Source organism: Leptidea sinapis, chromosome 23, assembly GCF_905404315.1.
Source record: "Leptidea sinapis chromosome 23, ilLepSina1.1, whole genome shotgun sequence".
NCBI lineage: Eukaryota > Metazoa > Arthropoda > Insecta > Lepidoptera > Pieridae > Leptidea > Leptidea sinapis.
Window position 1 is genome coordinate 8,393,348 of NC_066287.1, and position 18,449 is coordinate 8,411,796.

The 18,449-nt window shown below is 35.9% G+C and overlaps 1 protein-coding gene across 2 annotated transcripts in view; it reads right to left on the reverse strand.

Annotated features, from left to right (window-relative positions):
• LOC126971282 (probable ubiquitin carboxyl-terminal hydrolase FAF-X) overlaps positions 1–18,449 on the reverse strand; it is a 62,517-nt gene that overhangs the window by 33,078 nt on the left and 10,990 nt on the right. The window contains exons 12-27 of one of the 2 annotated variants that reach the window (XM_050817508.1): positions 16,802–16,944; positions 15,769–15,989; positions 14,746–14,876; positions 11,352–11,548; positions 11,116–11,218; positions 10,457–10,616; positions 8,893–9,139; positions 8,500–8,653; positions 6,756–6,872; positions 5,660–5,791; positions 5,087–5,185; positions 4,294–4,442; positions 4,106–4,219; positions 3,899–4,007; positions 3,141–3,294; positions 2,131–2,261 (exon numbers count right to left, since the gene is read on the reverse strand). In XM_050817508.1, the coding sequence (XP_050673465.1) occupies positions 2,131–2,261; positions 3,141–3,294; positions 3,899–4,007; positions 4,106–4,219; positions 4,294–4,442; positions 5,087–5,185; positions 5,660–5,791; positions 6,756–6,872; positions 8,500–8,653; positions 8,893–9,139; positions 10,457–10,616; positions 11,116–11,218; positions 11,352–11,548; positions 14,746–14,876; positions 15,769–15,989; positions 16,802–16,944 (2,361 nt within the window). Of the gene's footprint in view, positions 1–2,130; positions 2,262–3,140; positions 3,295–3,898; positions 4,008–4,105; positions 4,220–4,293; positions 4,443–5,086; positions 5,186–5,659; positions 5,792–6,755; positions 6,873–8,499; positions 8,654–8,892; positions 9,140–10,456; positions 10,617–11,115; positions 11,219–11,349; positions 11,549–14,745; positions 14,877–15,768; positions 15,990–16,801; positions 16,945–18,449 lie in introns of those variants that run through there. The other variant, XM_050817509.1, reaches the window with a different exon arrangement.

Here is an 18,449-nt window from a genome sequence, read left to right on the forward strand (position 1 = left end):
CATTTTTTTTTTTAAATTTGTTTGATTATGAGTCAGCATTAAAAAATACATACAACTTCAAATTTTCACCCATCTACGATCAACAATTACTTTTGTATCGCGATTGTAATATCGGCAATACAACGTTTGCTGGGTCAGCTAGTTTAATTATAAATGTTTATTGTACGATATCACATTATAACCCATATTTTATATTTAAAAAAAAGCCCGCTGAATTTCTTGCGCGCAATCTTCTCAGGTCTGAGGCAGTCTCTTTTGAATGGGTGGTAGTTTTTGACGTTCAATAAGTAATTTTAAATCCTACTTTGAATAAAAATATTTGAATTTCAAGTTCGTTAAAACTGTGGCGAATTACGTCCGGACCGTGATAACATTACCCGTCCCGAGTTGCGTGTAAGCGTTCTGCTTTCGCAATGTTGTCCGCAAAATGCAAAAGGCTCGTGACCACTTATCATAAGTGTTTTTTTTATTTATTTATCATACTACATATTTTGATATAAAAAATAGGTCATCTTAGCATCTAAAAAAACCACAAAGGTTAACAACTAATGCTAATAACACTTAATAATGCGGGACGCACTTAAACTATAAATTGAATTTAACAATAGTGAAAATATTTTTAAAGACATCAAAACGAATAAATATAACTTATAAATATAATTTAGCAGGTCTTGTCTGCTATAGTTTTTTTAATAGATAATCTTTTAGTCTGTAATTAATATTTTTAGTATTTAAATTTTGCGAGATATTAGGTAATCGGCAGTTCGTTCGCCGTACACGTTGCAGGCCCGGAGAATCGACAACCGGTTCTGAGTTATAGCTCTTGTTTGTATAGGATGTTCTATCTTATGCAATCTTATTTCTTCATTAAAAAAGTATTGACTCAATAGCATTTGCTTAACTTTATCATAAATTGGCAAGATATTGCAATGTTTAAATATTTCATTTTCGTTTTGTTCCAATTTTCGAAACATATTTGCAGATAATGTATTTTTTAAAATATTAATTAAAGATTTTATATATACTTCAGATATGAGGAATATGTACGGCCATACCTTTTTAGGCCATATTGAATATAGGATTCCTCTAATGAATTATAAAGCATAATTTTTACTTTAAAGGGAATTCTATTTTTTATATTTTTATATTAACTGGCGTAACTTATTGCTAATGTGTTCAATGTGGTAGCTCCAGTTGTATTTTAAATCAATTATTAGGCCAAGGTATTTATGTGTATCCACTATATTAATCACAGGACACCTACAGGTTCCTAGCCCATACAGACAATTATGATTGTGTAAAATTATAGACTTTGGTGTAGAGTGCTTGATATAGGACGATTTGATAATCATGATCTTAGTTTTACTAATGCTTAGTACTAAACCCGCATCATGACACCATTTAGTTAGCGTGTCCAAGTCAGACTGAAGATCTTCACAATTGATATCTTAACTTGACACAATAAGGCAAATGTCATCTACAAATTGGTAACACGTGCTGTATTTTAGGCAGTTTCCCAAATTGTTCACATAAGATAAAAAATGTAAGGGACCCAGGACTGATCCTTGAGCCGTTCCCTCGGCCACAATTTTGGGGTCACTGTATGTGTTTAGTATTAAGTCAGTTTTACATTAACATAACATCTTGAAATTAAAGTAAAGATAAGAAATGATTAAATACTAAAAACACTATTTGAACAATACACAGTATATACGTTGAACTTTTCACTACATCTATTATATTTCACTTACATGATATACACAGCACCAATGTTGCACAATACGTCAGTTGTATGGCCACAGATATACCGCTATAAGTATTTTGGTGACGCGAACTCACGAAATTTCACCCATCCAAAAAATGTCGTAACTATATTTATTTCTTTAATTATTTATCGGTGACGCGAACACACAAGATTTTCCCCAACCAAAAAGTGTCCAACGCAGCTAAAGAAGTTTTCACTCCAAAAATAGGTACCGCCTTCAAAGATGCGTATTTTAATATAACTAAAGAGTGCTTATAAAATATATGAAGATTTCTCTCGTTCAACTGGATAACTCTACGAATTGCAGAGAAAAAAGTTTATTCCTTTTGAGGTACGGAACCCGAAAAACATCTAGCGATATTTACCTGAGCACTAGGACAGTCGATCATCAAGTACAGCATAGTATCCTGCCACCAAGACTCGTGTAGAAGATCCTCAAGGTTGCCGCCGCCTAAGCCCATGCAGATAGTGACCACCTCCATGCATTCCCGGACCACTGATAAATCAAATAGACATTAATTATTATACAGGTATTCATTTATTGTTACTATGCCAGTACCATAATCCCCCTTTCCATAACATTAAATATAATCACAATACAGACATATTTATTCATGCAATTTTTATGTCAGATATCAATGGGTAAGCCAATGAGGGTAAATGGATTTATCTGCCAAATATTCATCTCGCTAATGTCGACAGTTTAATACACGTTGAAATATCGAGAAATTAAAAAATCTGAATTGTGCAAAATTTGTATGCCCTCACTTAATTTCATATAGTAACAAATCAATGTTCACCAGGGTTAGCCAAGTCAACCTTCATACCTGAGAACATAAACTCATACATGGGACTAAATTTTGGTGCATGTTGTTGTGTGCCCTACACGGCCAATTATCTCTGGACGAGGTCCAGGGATATGCCCGTGGTAACATAAAGCCCCCTTCCGTTCCTAAGTCGTGATATTTTCGTGCTATCACTGCTATGTTTTTGAAGTTAAGTTTCCACCAAAGTTAAAACGTAACAATCGTTACGCTTAAACTTAATAGTTTTGTAGTTTCTGTTGTTCCATGTCGCTATAATAATACTGCCAGAAAAATAAATACTTCTTTTACTTAACCCACATTTTTTCAGTGATTATAAGCATCACAACGCAACAACTTTACATATCTATAATACAGACAAAATAAATCGTTCTTTATTTATTAATGTTAGTTTTGCACACCGCAACACTGCAGCGATGTTACGTCATCGGCGTCAGGTACGTAGATAAAGTGACCGGGTAGTCTTGGCTGAAGTGATCACATACCATTAAGTGAGCCTCGTGCTAGTCCGTTAATATATAAAAAGTATTGTTAGTTGCGCGGTGACTTACAAATGACATCATCGCAGTGCACTAAGCCGGTCATCTCTAGCGGCTGCGACACAGAATATGAAAGTGAGTACAAAGCCCGCACGGTGGCGTTAGTGGGCACGTGCCACCACACCAGCGACGACACTGACTTGCGTTCCTCGCCACTTGTTACCATCTATAAAATTAACATTATTCATAATTAAAAAGTTGCGTGCGCAGTTTTAACACAAATTATTATTACTTTAATTACATAAATTAAACCATGTAAGGCAAAGTATATTTAGTAATTAATGTTTTTTTTTAAATATAAATACAACGTCGTTTGGAAAATTTTATGCTTTGGTCTATTGACTGTTTTCGCTCCGTTAATATTAGCAAAACGCTAAAGTATAAATTCTTTTGCTTTGTTTTTTTATGACAATAAGGGACGAGACGAGCAGGACGTTCAGATGATGGAAATCGATACGCCCTGTCCATTACAACGCAGTGCCTCTCAAGATTCTTGAAAAACCCAAAAATTCTGAGCGGCATTACAATTGCGCTCATCACCTTCAGACTTAAGATGTTAAGTCTCATTGGTCCAGTAATATCAATAGCTAAGGCGCCCTTCAGACCGAAACAATAATGCTTACACATTACTGCTTCACGGTAGCAAAAGGTGCCGGTGTGGTATCCATAATCTAGCCGGCATCTTGTGCAAAAGAGCCTTCCACTGGTAACAAAATATGAAACCAAAAAGTAACAAATTTATTCGAATTAAAAATCGTATTAAAAATTACCTGTTCTGCAAGAGCAGCGGCTAATTTTTCAGAAACAGCTTTAATGACAATTTCTCCACTATGGTTGGTGACTGTTTGTAAGGCTTCACGTAAAATTGTTATATCCATTCTGTAAAAATAATTTAATTTGAATTTATACAAAATGAAAATTACATCACAACTTATTCATAGTAAGGTATTATTATAGATTTAACAATTCAATATTACCTAAATTCCTTATCGAATAAATTTTCTGAACCCTCTGGAGAAATTATTTCTAAAAGATGTCCCACTGTGTACAAGACAACCTTCGCTAATCTCACTAATGCTAAGTATCCAACTCTGAAATAAAGGCAAAATATTATTGAATGAAACTATTATTATGTTACTGATATGGGTTTCGAGTGGTGAATTACCTTCTGGTGTGTGGTGCAGCACCTTTTAGGAATTCGCTATCCGACAAACACTGAACCAGTAATGGCGCCTTTTTCACGCAAGCCAGTTGAAAACTACGATTTCTGTCAAGCTTCGTGTCTGATGATGGCATAATCATGCTGTATAAGACCTGTAAATATAAATAAATAAATGAGAATGTGACACTGCTTAAAATATAAATTCCGATGGAGCATCTTTCATATTTTGTGAATGAAAGACATCATAAAAGGAACCCCATTGATTTTCCACAATTAATAAATGAATGAATGAACGAAAACACTTAACACAAAATTATATATTTTATACATAAAAGTTATGGTGGAACAATTAGTCGAACTAATCGTTATTCAGCAATCTCTCCCAGGTAACCTAAAGGTGTAGTAGATTGTATTTATAAGTTGATATGAGGCAACATACAATAGGATATATATACACATACTTATATATATATATATATATATATATATATATATATATATATATATATATAAAATAAAAATGGTCTTTGTTTGAGGCTGAATCACGCCTAAACCATTTATCGTATCGAAATGAAACTACCACCATTCGAAGCGAAATTTAGCTTAGATGGTTTATAGCTACTTATTTTGCGAAATCCAACGTTCTTTCCTTTTAAAACTCGCCCAGCGAAGCGGGCGGGTCGGCTAGTATATGTATATATATATACAAATTAGATTTATACTGTTAGATATACACACAAAAGAGGAGAAAAAACAGTACACAATATTATTTTAATTAAGCAAACAGTTTGCATACCTCCATATTATAAGCAACAGTAGGTGGTGCTGGCCCATACAGCATGTCTTTTAACTTGGATTCATCTCGACACAACAGTGCCTCAGTTAATTTCTCTACCTAAAATTGAAATATTTTTTTCAATTCATAATCATAACCTATTTAAAAAAACATAAAAAGTTCACTTTTTAAGCGTATTTATTACAAAATATTTACACAAATTCAGATCCAACCCCTTTGCTTCTTTTATGGCAAATCTTTAAAAGGATCCTCTAAAAAGGTTTCGTACTAACACCTTTTAAAGGGACCACCCAGAAAATGCCCATAAAGAAAGAAGTTCATTCAAAAATTTGCTGGTGCATGGAAGTAGGTTCATTGATGTCTGGTATCCATATTTAGTGGTGAAGCTGAGAGGATAAGGAAAGTATGATCACAGAGAATATGATGCGAACAGTAATTTAGTTTAGAGTACTACTCAAGTGCAATGTATTTGTTGAATTAAAAAAAAATATTATGTACTCAATATAATATGAATACATACTTAAAAAGGGTTTGAAATAAAACCAATAATTTCTATTTTAATGGCATACTCACAGTTAGCTTGTGCGCGGGGCAAATTTGTGACAGTAAATGTGCAGCCTCAGTCAATGGTACATGGCCCTTTGTAATACCAATGTGCTCTAATTCTAATATAAAGGGCAAATACCACGACCCTTGTGCGAAGATCTGTGAAGTACAAACAAAATACGAGATTGATATAAAACTTTAACCCTCTCATTCATAATAGTCTGCTAACTTAAAGCATTGCTAATTCTCACTCTGTCTTATTCTATTGACCTAAGTCAGAATGAGAAAAAACAATCCTTAGCGGCTGTTTTAAGTTAGCGGACCAATATGAATAAGGGGGTAAATGCATGCACTGATTGTAAGCCCAAAACATCCTATTAATACGACAGCTTGACAATGGATGATAATGTGAGGAACAGAAGAAAAAAAATATAGATATGATTAAGGTCACTCTAGCTTAAAGTTGAACAAACATTCCTGACCGAACGCAATGGGCGGTTATTACAATACGTTACGTAAGCACTAATTTTGAAGTCTACGCCACTTTTCCCGGATGGATAAACAAGAGTTAAACAAATTATACAAGATTTTATGACGATACGTCACCCGAAGGTTTGGTTCAGTTGGAATGAACGAGAGGTACGAGAGAGGTTTGTTTTCAGTTTTATTTGTGTAATTAATCCCAGAAGTTAGGGTTGTCACTTTAAAAACATGACAAATTGTTAATAAACAACCTCGAACTTCTCTGGTATATTTGTATGCTTAACGGCCGTTACCAATATTCAGTCTGTCTCCGATTGTGGCCTACTTGAGATAAAAAAATCATAACTATCGTTGACTTACCTGTCCCAATAAACTTATCGACGGTAACTCACCTTATCCGTACACGCTGTCTGTCAATAGGACGACGTATAGCTTACCAGTGATAGAAGTTTGTATGGAAATTGCAATGGACGCGTCTCAATATAAAGGCGATAAGAATTACTTATCGGGTATATTGGGACAGCTTCAGATTATTGGCAGATAATTACTGATAGAAGGTAGTAATTTATCTCTATCTGTGGATAGCATATTGGGAACGGCCGTAAGTCTAGTGGATATAAAATTAGCAAGTAATTCTTACCACGCCCGGAAGCGCGTGTTCGGCGGGCGAGGACACAGGCGAGGTCGCGCTGGACTCGCTGCTCGACTCGTTGGACGAACCGCAGCCCCCGCTACCGCACACTTGACCATCATACACCTGTCAATATTCCCGTACAAAACGTATATGAGTTGAAACAACAAAAACTGAATTTCTTTTCAAGAAAGCTTAAATTTTTAAACATTATATTAATTTATTCTTCAATACTATTTTTTTGTCCAAATGATTGCGAAACTGAAGTGGGCAGGGCACATAGTTCACCGGACAGATGGCCGTTGGGGCAGTCCTCGAATGGCGACCACGTACCGGAAGACGCAGTGTTGGTAAGAACACCCCCACAAGATGGACCGACGATCTGGTCAAGAGCACCGGAGTACGTTGGATGAGAGCAGCGCAAGACCGATGGTCGTGGAAATCTTTGGGAGTGGCCTATGTCCAGCAGTGAACGTCTTTCGGCTGATGATGATGACTATTTTTTTAAGAATTACCCCTGATTACTGCTTTAAAGTTATGGACGATGAAGGAACACTTAATTATTTAAAAGAGTTTGGTTACCCATAAATCTTTTGTTATTGTTGTAAAATTTGTATGTTTTTTTGTAAGCAATACTTGGGGGTAAGTGATAGACACTGCCCATTACAACGCAGTGCCGCACAGGATTTTTCAACCCATAATTTTTAGCGGTATCGCAATAATTGTGCTCGTCACTTTATGAGTATCGGGGAAAATAGCACTTATTATTATTATATCTAGATCTATTGTGCCCCTTACACGTTAATGGACGCACGCCCTAAAGACCAACCATGCTCGTTTTGATGAGGAGAAGCGGGAAAATGTTTAGAGAACTTTTTTTCTTCTTTATTGTACTTTTAAGAATTCTCAGAGGGCTCAAGTGGGGTAGGTCTACTGCCTGAGTATAAAGGCTTTGACTGCGGCAATGGACTTACACTCTGATATAACTCGTGTCAATAAAGAATCGAATCTATAATACTACGATATACGACCACTAATGGTTCTCTCTCACTCGCACATGAATTATCATCTATCTGATATCCATGTTACGCTGTCAGTTCGAATTGTTTTGCCGCCATTTTATATTAAATTATTTATTGGCACGAGTTATGGCATATGTTAAAAATCTTCGTAGGACTCTTGGCAGAATCTGCATAAACTGGATTCACTGAGGTTAATTTTGCTAGGTGTTAAAATGTGCCGCTTTGATACATTAGACTAGTAGTATTTTTATGATAATAAGGGACGAGACGAGTTCAGCTGATGATAATTGATACGCCCTGCCCATAACAATGCAATGTTTCTTGAAAAACCCAAAAATTCTGAACGGCACCACAATTATTGCGCTCGTCACCTTGAGACATAAGATGTTAATTCTCATTTGCCCAGTAATTTCACTAGTTTAGTAGTTTATACTACTAGTATCGCAGATGTCGTACAGAAACGCACGACAATTGCTCGCACGACGACTGCCGCGTTTCTGTCACACAGATTTAAGCTGCATATTTATAAAGACACCTAGCGCCGCACGCCAAGATGGCTTGAAGTATCTGTGACCTTCTAGCCGGCATCGCGTGTAATAACGCCTCCCACTGTTAAAGTAAGTTGTAATAAATACTTTTTTGCAAAAATTGATAATTATTTTGCATCCAAGTAGTGTATCTGTAAGGTTTAATGGCCCAGAATCACCATTACAATAACAACTGCAGCTTACCTTTGCGATTAGCACAGTCTTGTCTCTAAGTGGTATTTGTGAAAGTATTTTTCTATCCAAACTCGAGTCCAAGATATCACCTCCATTAATATAAAGTTCTAACTTATTTATATACATTTCTAATTTGATACTGTTATCAGATGCACATTTTATCCTGCAAATTATAAATAATTTTCTACAAGATACACATTAAAACATTTCAAAAGCAAAACAATTCGAAAGATGAAGTCCATAAAAGTATTTTAAAAGATCGACTACTACTTCTACACTTAACACTAGTTCCTGCAGTTTTCAAAAAGATTTGATATAACCAGGATATTATGGGAACCTGGATTGTTAAGAATTAGTATAAAGATATCTCAAGTAATTAATGAACTTAACATAATAATTTACCTTCTTTGAATAGATGTGCGTAAAGAATGAAGTGTTTCATTATAATGTGATAATATTTCAATATCATCTATTTGTCTTTGGCCTGTTTGAAAATTAAATCTTACAACAATTGTACACTGTCGTCCTCTCCCCGCTCTATAGATAGGCAAAATCTGACGATCCACAGAGAATTTTCTATCACATTCATTTATATATTCTTGTATGGCACGTATTACTCTACACATTTTTGTACAACATTCAGTGGCATCTGCAAAATAAAAAACTTTCAAATATAAAAATTCACATATTTCGTGTCTTTAGGGTCTTTAAATAGGTGAAGACTGCATAATATATATATCATTGAATAACCGATACATCGCAAAGGATGAAGTATATACCTGGATGTGGCAAGCGAATAAAAATTTCGTGTATGAATAAGTTCACAACATAGAAAATTGAATAGGAATAAAAAGTATACAAATGATTTGAGTTTCCTTTAGTGTTAATTCCGCCAATATTTGTCTTTAAAACAATTCGACACATGTTTCGCCTCTACACGAGGCATCCTCAGGACGTGTTGTCTCGCCAAAATCTGGCACGAGACAGAATTAACACTAAAGAAAACTTAAATCATTTGTATAATTATGGATTTCCGCAAAGTAACGCCTAATTCAATGTTCAAAGTTGATCATGCAATTTTTCTTGATTACAATCTAGTATCTTAAGAAACATAGTGAAATGAAACATATTATTTATTTAACTGCAAAAGTGTGCGACTTTTGTTAGGGCTAATCAGTATACAACCTTTCATACATACGTACGACTTTTAGCAAATTTTTTCCTGCTTTCTAGATTGATATAATAAGAACATTACTTTATTAATCTATATATATAAAAATGAATTGCTGTTCGTTAGTCTCGCTAAAACTCGAGAACGGCTGGACCGATTTGGCTAATTCAGGTCTTGAATTATTTGTGGAAGTCCAGAGAAAGTTTTAAAGGTGAATAAATAGGAAAATGCTGCTAAATTAAATAAAAACAACAAATTTGTTTGTCCTTTGATGTGTCCATACATAATTTCTATGAGAGAATTTATTGACGCACGGTTTGACAGTTCTGCTGTGAAACAAATTCATTAAGACAGCAGGGTGCATATTTTACGAAGTTTTCTGATGTTATGATATATTATTGACAACTTCATATAAAAACATTATTTTATCTATTATATACAGAACAACGTCTGTCTGGTCAGCTAGTAGGTAATAAAGAATTCTACTACATTTGAAATAATATGTAAAAATGTTTCTTAGTATCACTATAATTAGTATACTACTCAAACATAATATTTTGACAGTTATCACACTTGTTTGTCCTTGCCGGATGTGCTCGCATGGCAAATCAAGTTGATTCTAAATCTTCTAATGTCATTAAAAATGGAGGCCTAATCTACATCAAGAGTTTTTTGAGGTTTTTCTTGTAATTATTTAAATTGACGTCATTTTACTGTTCAACCAGTAACTATCCTCATTCTATTCTATTATATTATTATTATTAGGCAAAATATATATTAGAGCTTCAGACAGACCGTCTAGCGAGTCCATGTCTGCGTGCAAGCCCTGCGTGCGCGCGCAGCATTGCTTCAGGAAGGACTCGTGTTGATGCAGGGCCGTACCGACGCATGTACACGTCTCTCGCAGCAACTCGATACCGCGCGCTGATATGTCGTCGTCACATTCCGTTATGACCTGAACGTGTCAACATTCAATATTTATAATCAAAGACACATTAGGCATTCATATTTAGGTCGCAAATTTGCCACGTATTCGGGGTCGTATCTTTATGTTTTGTAAGAGTTAATTTGTCACTGTTCATAGACAGCGGTTTTTTTATATAACAATAAGGGACGTTGGTCATACGCTGCCGCTCAGGATTTTTGAAAAACCAAAAATTCTGAGCGTCACTACAATTGCGCTCTTCACCTTGAGACACAAGATATTCAGTCTCATTTGCCCAGTAGCTACGGCGCCCTTCAGACCGAAACACAACAGTGCTAACACATTACTGCTTCACGGCAGAAAATAGCGCCTTTGTTGTACACATAATCTAGCCGGCATCCCGTGCCAAGGTAAAATTAGTTTACCTAAGCATGATAATAATGAATCGTGCGCCAAATTATGTATATTATTATTTATATTATATAGTTTCTTGTTTTAATAATATACTTGTGATAAAGGCTTTACTTACCCGCCACAAATAATCTAAGCCTATGAGATCAGGATCAACAAGAAGAAATCCGTGTCGTTTTACTTTTAACTTTCCTTCTTTGCAATTAACTGCCTTAAAAAACCTGTGGAAGTGAAAAAAGAAATGAGATCTATCAATCTATTAGTATTCCAAACAAATAAATATTGAAATTACATTATATATCTTTATTATCTAATTATTAATATTTTAACATAAAATTTGGTACTTAAGATTACCTTTCGAAACATTTGATCCCCGAATGTGTTAAAAGATGGGGCGGGAGAGTCATAATGTTACGTCGAAAAAAATGCAAATTTATATTCGGATCCAAATCAGGTTCTTCTCCCATCAGCTTGCTGAACCAACGAAAACATGCTTCACGGTCGCCGATGTGCGCCGGCTTTTCCGCAAGACACATCCAAATCTGTTTAGCCTGCAATCAAATGAACACGAACTATAAAATCATACGTGCAACAATGATATTATAGTTTTAAAATAGGCAGATATGGAGTCAATTGGTTCCTTTGGTCGTAGTCGCTCTCTCGATACGAAAACGGTACACACGCGTTTGTTGTTGACAGAATTGCTTACAATTTGATATAGGTACAATATTAAAATGCCGTCTTGTGTTATGGGAAGATGCACTACTTACGAAAGTAAAAAAAATCGTAGAATACATACCACAGTTAAGAAATCATGAATTATAACATTTTATTTGATTTCATTATATTTTATGTAACAAAATAAATATGTCGCCATGACAACGACGATCGCCCCCAAGCCGATCATAGATTAACGTACAGAAATGACAAAATATTGATGCTGTCTGTTGCGGGATGATCGAGGTAGAATATTTTAGGAAATGATGTAAAAAAGTCGTTGTTGCAGTGAATGTAATACGAAATGTAATAATTTTCAATAAACAAGTGCGTATATAGGTAGCTGAATTATCAACCTACTCAAACAAGTTTTAGGGTAGGTAGCGGATGTAGACAGTGAGTGCTATTTGTTTACGTAGGAGTTTTTCCGTAACACTGTCCCTTTCAGTATATCCCTTGCTAACTGCAGAAGAATCAATGGATCATTTTCTTCTTCTTCCATTACCTTATTGTAATAAACCCTCACCAAAAAGACATACATAAATAATATAAGATACAACAAAAAAAAATGTAATCTTAAAACTTCTTGGGAGCCGACGTTAAAAAAATTGTAAAAATAGGACCCTTACTGTATATACCTTTCGGTTTTGTTTTGGTGTCTGTATGTTTTTTATTATTTTATGTATAAATAATTGATATCATCAATGTGGCTATATATTATAATCAATATTAAATTATTTTTTTTATAAAATCAATGACACATTATCTACCTAATTTCAATGCAGTTTTACTACTTTACAGCTTTTACTACATGAACTCATGAATGACTCGTAATTTAGGCATAAATCACGGTGTACGGTAAAAAATCATATCTGATAAATTAACTGTATTTTTTGTAAACAAATATGAAGCAATTAGCAAATTAGATTTATCTCTTTTTCGCTTGCGATAATTGCATTTACAATCATTCTTTGACGTGTAATCGTAATGTAGTGTGCTATTGCAATATTAAATTATTCATGTGAGTGTTAGTGTATCATTTTCAAACACCGCATGTTGTCTATGTAACCTATCTATACTTTTAAATATCATTGACGTGCAATTGGATATTAAAATTCGGCTTGTAAAGATATTTATATGTTATATATTTATTTAGCCAATTAGCTTCATTGCGTATATTGAAAGGGCTAACTTGATCGCGATGTCATTCGCGAAGGCGCCGTGGAGAGTCGACATCTCCGCATTTAAAATGCGCGCGAGCGGCTTCCTCGTATTTAAAAATATATATAGAATTTTTGATCTCTTCAGAATTTAGACTGATATGCAAAATAAGGTGATAACGTGAAGGACATTGAAATGGAGATGCAACCCAGAGGGGATAAGAGGAATAGAGGAAGACAGTTCACGACTGGAGAATGAACTGAAACAGATAGGAGGACCACTATGGACTAGATAACAAGGAGCCGGAAAGAATGGAAGACCTTGGAGGAGGCCTTTGTCGAAGGACAAACAGTTAACAGAAAGAGGACACAGACTGTTCAAAAGTTACTGGAAATAATTAAGTTAATAATATAGTTATGTAAGTTAATTAATTAAAATACTTTATATTATGTGTATTACACTACTAATTACTACTTAATACTTTATACTAAATTAATACTTTATATTATGTTAGTAAGTAAATATTATGTTTTGTTAACTGTAATAAAAGCTTTATTATTATTATTAAAGTAAAGGACGCCCTGGCGGCGCGGAATTTGGCCGACCAAGTCATTGTATGACGAGGGCTGGGGGGGTCCTAAATTTTCTGCCGTCAGATTTTTTCAAAATATAATATTTAGTATCTAAGTAGTGTTGTACACTAAATTTAACTAAAAAAACCCCATTTGCCGTATCACCGCTCTTCGAGAACACTTCCCTTAAAGCCTCGCCTAGTATCGGAATACTGGGTCTCGAAATCTCGAGCAATTGCCAATTCCGTGGCCATCTGGAGGGCAAAGCCAAACTTGCTTCAAAGAAACTGGGCGTCATAAATAGAGCACGGCAATACTTCAAGCCGGCCCACATTCTAGCGCTCTACAAAGCGCAGGTCCGGCCACACATGGAGTATTGCTGTCATCTCTTGTCTGGCGCACCCCAGTATCAGCTCGATCCATTTGACCGCGTGCAACGCAGAGCAGCTCGAATTGTCGGGAACCCAGTACTCTGTGAACGGCTGGATCATTTGGCGTTGCGTAGAGATGTCGCTTCATTGTGTGTTTTCTACCGCATCTATCACGGGGAGTGTTCCGAAGAGCTGTTCAACCTGATTCCTGCCGCCGAATTCCACCTTCGCACGACACGCCACAAGTTAGGATTTCATCCCCACTATCTGGATGTGTGGCGGTCCTCCACAGTGCGGTTTTCAAGGAGCTTTCTTCTTCTTCGTACCACGAAGCTGTGGAATGAGCTTCCGTGTGCGGTGTTTCCGGGACGATACGACATGGGTACCTTCAAGAAAAGCGCGTACACCTTCCTTAAAGGCCGGCAACGCTCTTGTGATTCCTCTGGTGTTGCAGGAGAGTGTGGGCGGCGGTGATCACTTAACACCAGGTGACCCGTACGCTCGTTTGTCCTACTATTCCATAAAAAAAAAAAAAAAAAACCTTACATATTCTATACTTACAAATATAATATATTTTTTATGTTTTGTTAATTTTCATGCCTTTGTTTTATTGAAAAAAGAACTCAAATGGAAATTAAAATAATTTCAGAATACTGCTGTTTTAATTTCATAAAATTCTTAATATAAAATTGCGAAATATGTGACATCACACTAAGTAGGGGGTTTGTGGTCCCACAAATGTGACAAGAACGGGGGAGGAGTCAATGAATCATGAAATTTCGAGTGACGTAATTTATGGATGGTCCGTAATTGTAAAGTTAAAAAATGAGAAAAATGTTATTTTTATGGATAAATTATTATATTACTCTAGGTTGTGCCCCTTCAAAAATTCTTCTAATTCTCGTCTAAAAATCTAAATAATATTACCTGTTCAGCACATAGCCATAACTGTCCGTCTTTTAACAGAAACCTGAGGAAGCTCAGTCGCTCATTCACTTGTGCAGAGTGGGGATATCGTCCATCAGTTAGCCAATTTTCCCAGTCTATATGCCCTTCAGCTAAAAATAAATAAAAGTGTTAACTTCAAACAATACTCATCATATTATGTGCTTTTCTTAACATAAATTTTATGTAATTAGGAGGACAAAGGAGCGAATAGCGTAATTTTTGCACATAATGATGTTTGGCCGGTCATATACAAAAAACAACGAGGAACGAAAGCCAGCGAACGGTCACGAAAGAAAACGAAGAAATCAGAAGTCTAATTCTTAATTTTCTTGAAATAATTTCAAACAAGAATCGATAAGGTAATATTAAACCTGTATTATGTAAACTGTGCTAATTATAAATTTAAATGGGGGTGCTTTTAGTGTTCAACGTGTTTTCCCATAGAGTCCCTTGTAATAAATTTCTTCGAAGTTTCTAGTGTTGCACGCTTTTGCTTTTTTGTACCCGTATTTCAAAATCGGCTCTTTTAACGAAGACGATATATAGGAATTGTCCTATTAAAATTATCAAATGATGTTGGAATATAACAATTAATATAATATTGACGATTTGCACTAGAAGCCACACAAACAAATACAATTAATAATGAAGCATAATATATAATTGGGTACATTTCTTTTGAGCACGTCAACTCTGGACTACGCTGTATCCACTGGTATTTATTATACAGCTAGTTTATGGTTGCAAAAGTCCATAGTCATTATCACGGGGGTTGATATCTATCAGCTAGATCTCATTAAGTTTCGCAGATCTGCCTTCTCACGCACGTATTCAGTGCACCGCACACGCACTCACGCACGCACGCACGCACGCACATACGCACACACACATACGCCCACTTCGCCCTTTCGCTTTCGTTCGTTAACTTTCTTACGTCGTCATATGCTACATGTAGCATGGCATGGCATTAATAGCCTTTGAACTAAAGATTGATTCACATACCCGCTAATTTCTCTCTGACTTTATCCATATAGTTCGTGAGAGAATCTGTTACAAGTATGACGAGCGAATGCTGCGACTGTAGTTGGTCGATCAGCTCTTGTCTAGTGACTTGCGGTTTAACGGCCGCGTCACTGCCAGACTCGTACGTACAGCAAATTTCACGCAGCACCTTTAGCGCTGGCACCACCCACTTCTCGTTGTTCTTAAGCTCCTCTACACATCTATAAATAAGAAAAAAAAATATTTACGCACGTTTACACAAATCGTCTAGCCCCAAATTAGGCATATGAAGAGTACCAGACCACGATATTTTAAGAAAATAAGACTGAGGAATATTTAACATTTAAAATACACATTTTTATACCTAACGAGTTAATGATAACGGTTTTCGGGGTCATGATTCAAATATGCCCATTCAGATATTCAAATGCCCATACAATGGCCCAGACAAAAATATACTTTTTATTTCTTATACTGGGAAAGTTATGTTGTTTTGATCTGATTTTGGGTGGAAAAATATTGCTTCCCTCCATAGAGAGGGAAAAACTCATACAAATTACTTCTCCCACCTAAGGGCTGAAATGAATTTTAAAAAGAGAACTGCTGTCAGCTGTGAAGTTTTATGTAAAAAAAAATACTGCGGCCATGTAACTTTCTAAACAGCCAGTGTGAACTTAGCGCAAACTTCTTTGAGCGGAATAAGCCGCAACAATTAAGCGGTGAGTTCCATATTTAAAATTTAAAAAGTCGACATAAATTGCTCTAATTTGACAATTAATTTTAAATAGGTACTACTAATATTATATATTATCAATAAATAGTTGAGATAAACAACTAGTTTTATTTTCCTCATATTCGAAATGAAAAATAGAGTGTTTAACACGGGTAAAAGAATCAATTCCTACTCGGACTATAGCCGCCCTTGCTGTGCTCGGGCGTCTAAATACCTCGGGAATTGATTCTTTCGACCCTCGGTTATCAATCTACTATCACCTAAAGGGACGACACATAATATGGTATGGCATACACTTACTTGTCCAAGTAAATCGGTTTTTGAGCATCACGATCTTGGCTACAGCTAAAGTCTAAAATTTTTATAAAATTTGCCAAAGTTGAATCCATTATCTCGGTACACACATCATCGGAGTGCGCCAAGTTCCAGAATAAATTTAATACCTAAAACAGAGAATACTTAAAATGTAGCTTATTATTGTGAGTTCTACAATTATTGACTGCATATTAAAATAAATAAACTTTTTTTATATAAGAGGTGGCAAACGGGCAAAAGGCTCACTTTTGTTATGAAAATAAGGGACGAGACGAGCAGGACGTTCAGCTGATGGTAATTGATACGTCCTACCCATTACAATGCAGTGCTGCTCGGGATTCTTGTAAAATCCAAAAATTACAATTGCGCTCGTCACCTTCAGACATAAGATGTTAAGTCTCATTTGCCCAGTAATTTCACTAGCTACGGCGCCCTTCAGACCGAAACAGTAATGTTTACACATTACTGCTTCACAGCAGAAATAGGCGCCGTTGTGGTACCCATAATCTAGCCGGCTTCCTGTGCAAAGGAGCCTCCCACTGGCAATCCCACGTGATTGGAGTGGTGAGGTAACCGCCATGGACATCAGCCAGGCGTCAATGCTCTTTTTTGAAGGACCGTAAGTCGTATCAGTTCGTAACAGCAGCCGATATTTGATTCCACAAAGTGGCTGTGCGAGGCAATTACTTGCAAAACGGGCGGTTGTGGAATGCCAGACGTTAACGTGATGCGGGTGGTATTTAGCATTTTCACGTGATGTCTAGGTCACCATAAATAGCCCCTCTGAGCACTCATCGTAATAAGTGTGGTACAAGATGCAGATAGAACACACATCTCTACGCATTGCCAAAGAATCAAGCCCATCGGAGATGACTTGATCGTCGATGACTCGAGCCGCTTTTCGTTGTATGCGGACAAATGGAAGATGCTTGTAATGGGGAGCGCCCGCCCTTTAATTTAAAGGGGATTAAAACACGTGTAACCTCATGACTAAGTTTTAACATAACTAACACATTGTGGATAATACATAACATTATTTATAAATAGCCTGCATGGTTCTTGTAATTAATGATCAAGCAGGCTTATCAATCGATCACCATCATTAAAATAGAAGATTATCCCTTTTATTCTTGAGTTACAATAATACTTTACAATGGAGTGCCACTCACGATTCGTGAAAAACCTAAAATTCTAAGCGGCACCGCAATGGCACATGTCACTTGGAGACTAAGATGTTAGTCTTAATAGCCTAGTTATTTCAATAGCTCCGGCCACCACCACCACCTAGCTGGGCTCTTGTGCAAAAAAGCATGAAATAAAAAACAAAAATTAAATCGGAAATACATTAATGTAAGCTTATAATTATTATTATAGCTTAGATAATTTAAACGTCTATAATTTAATAGATACTCCTGCTGTTAGGCAAAGCATGAAAACAGGCCAGGTTCATTACTTTAGTGTGCGTGACAATCTACGTCTTACACTCGCGATACGTATTTCACTTTGTTTTAGTGTGCGTGCGTTGCTGAAAATAGAGGTTTACCTACAGTTCACCGCTATTTTCTCGACGTGTTCACAGATGTCATGGTATATCTAGATTCTAGACATACAAATTAGCTCATTATTATAGTTT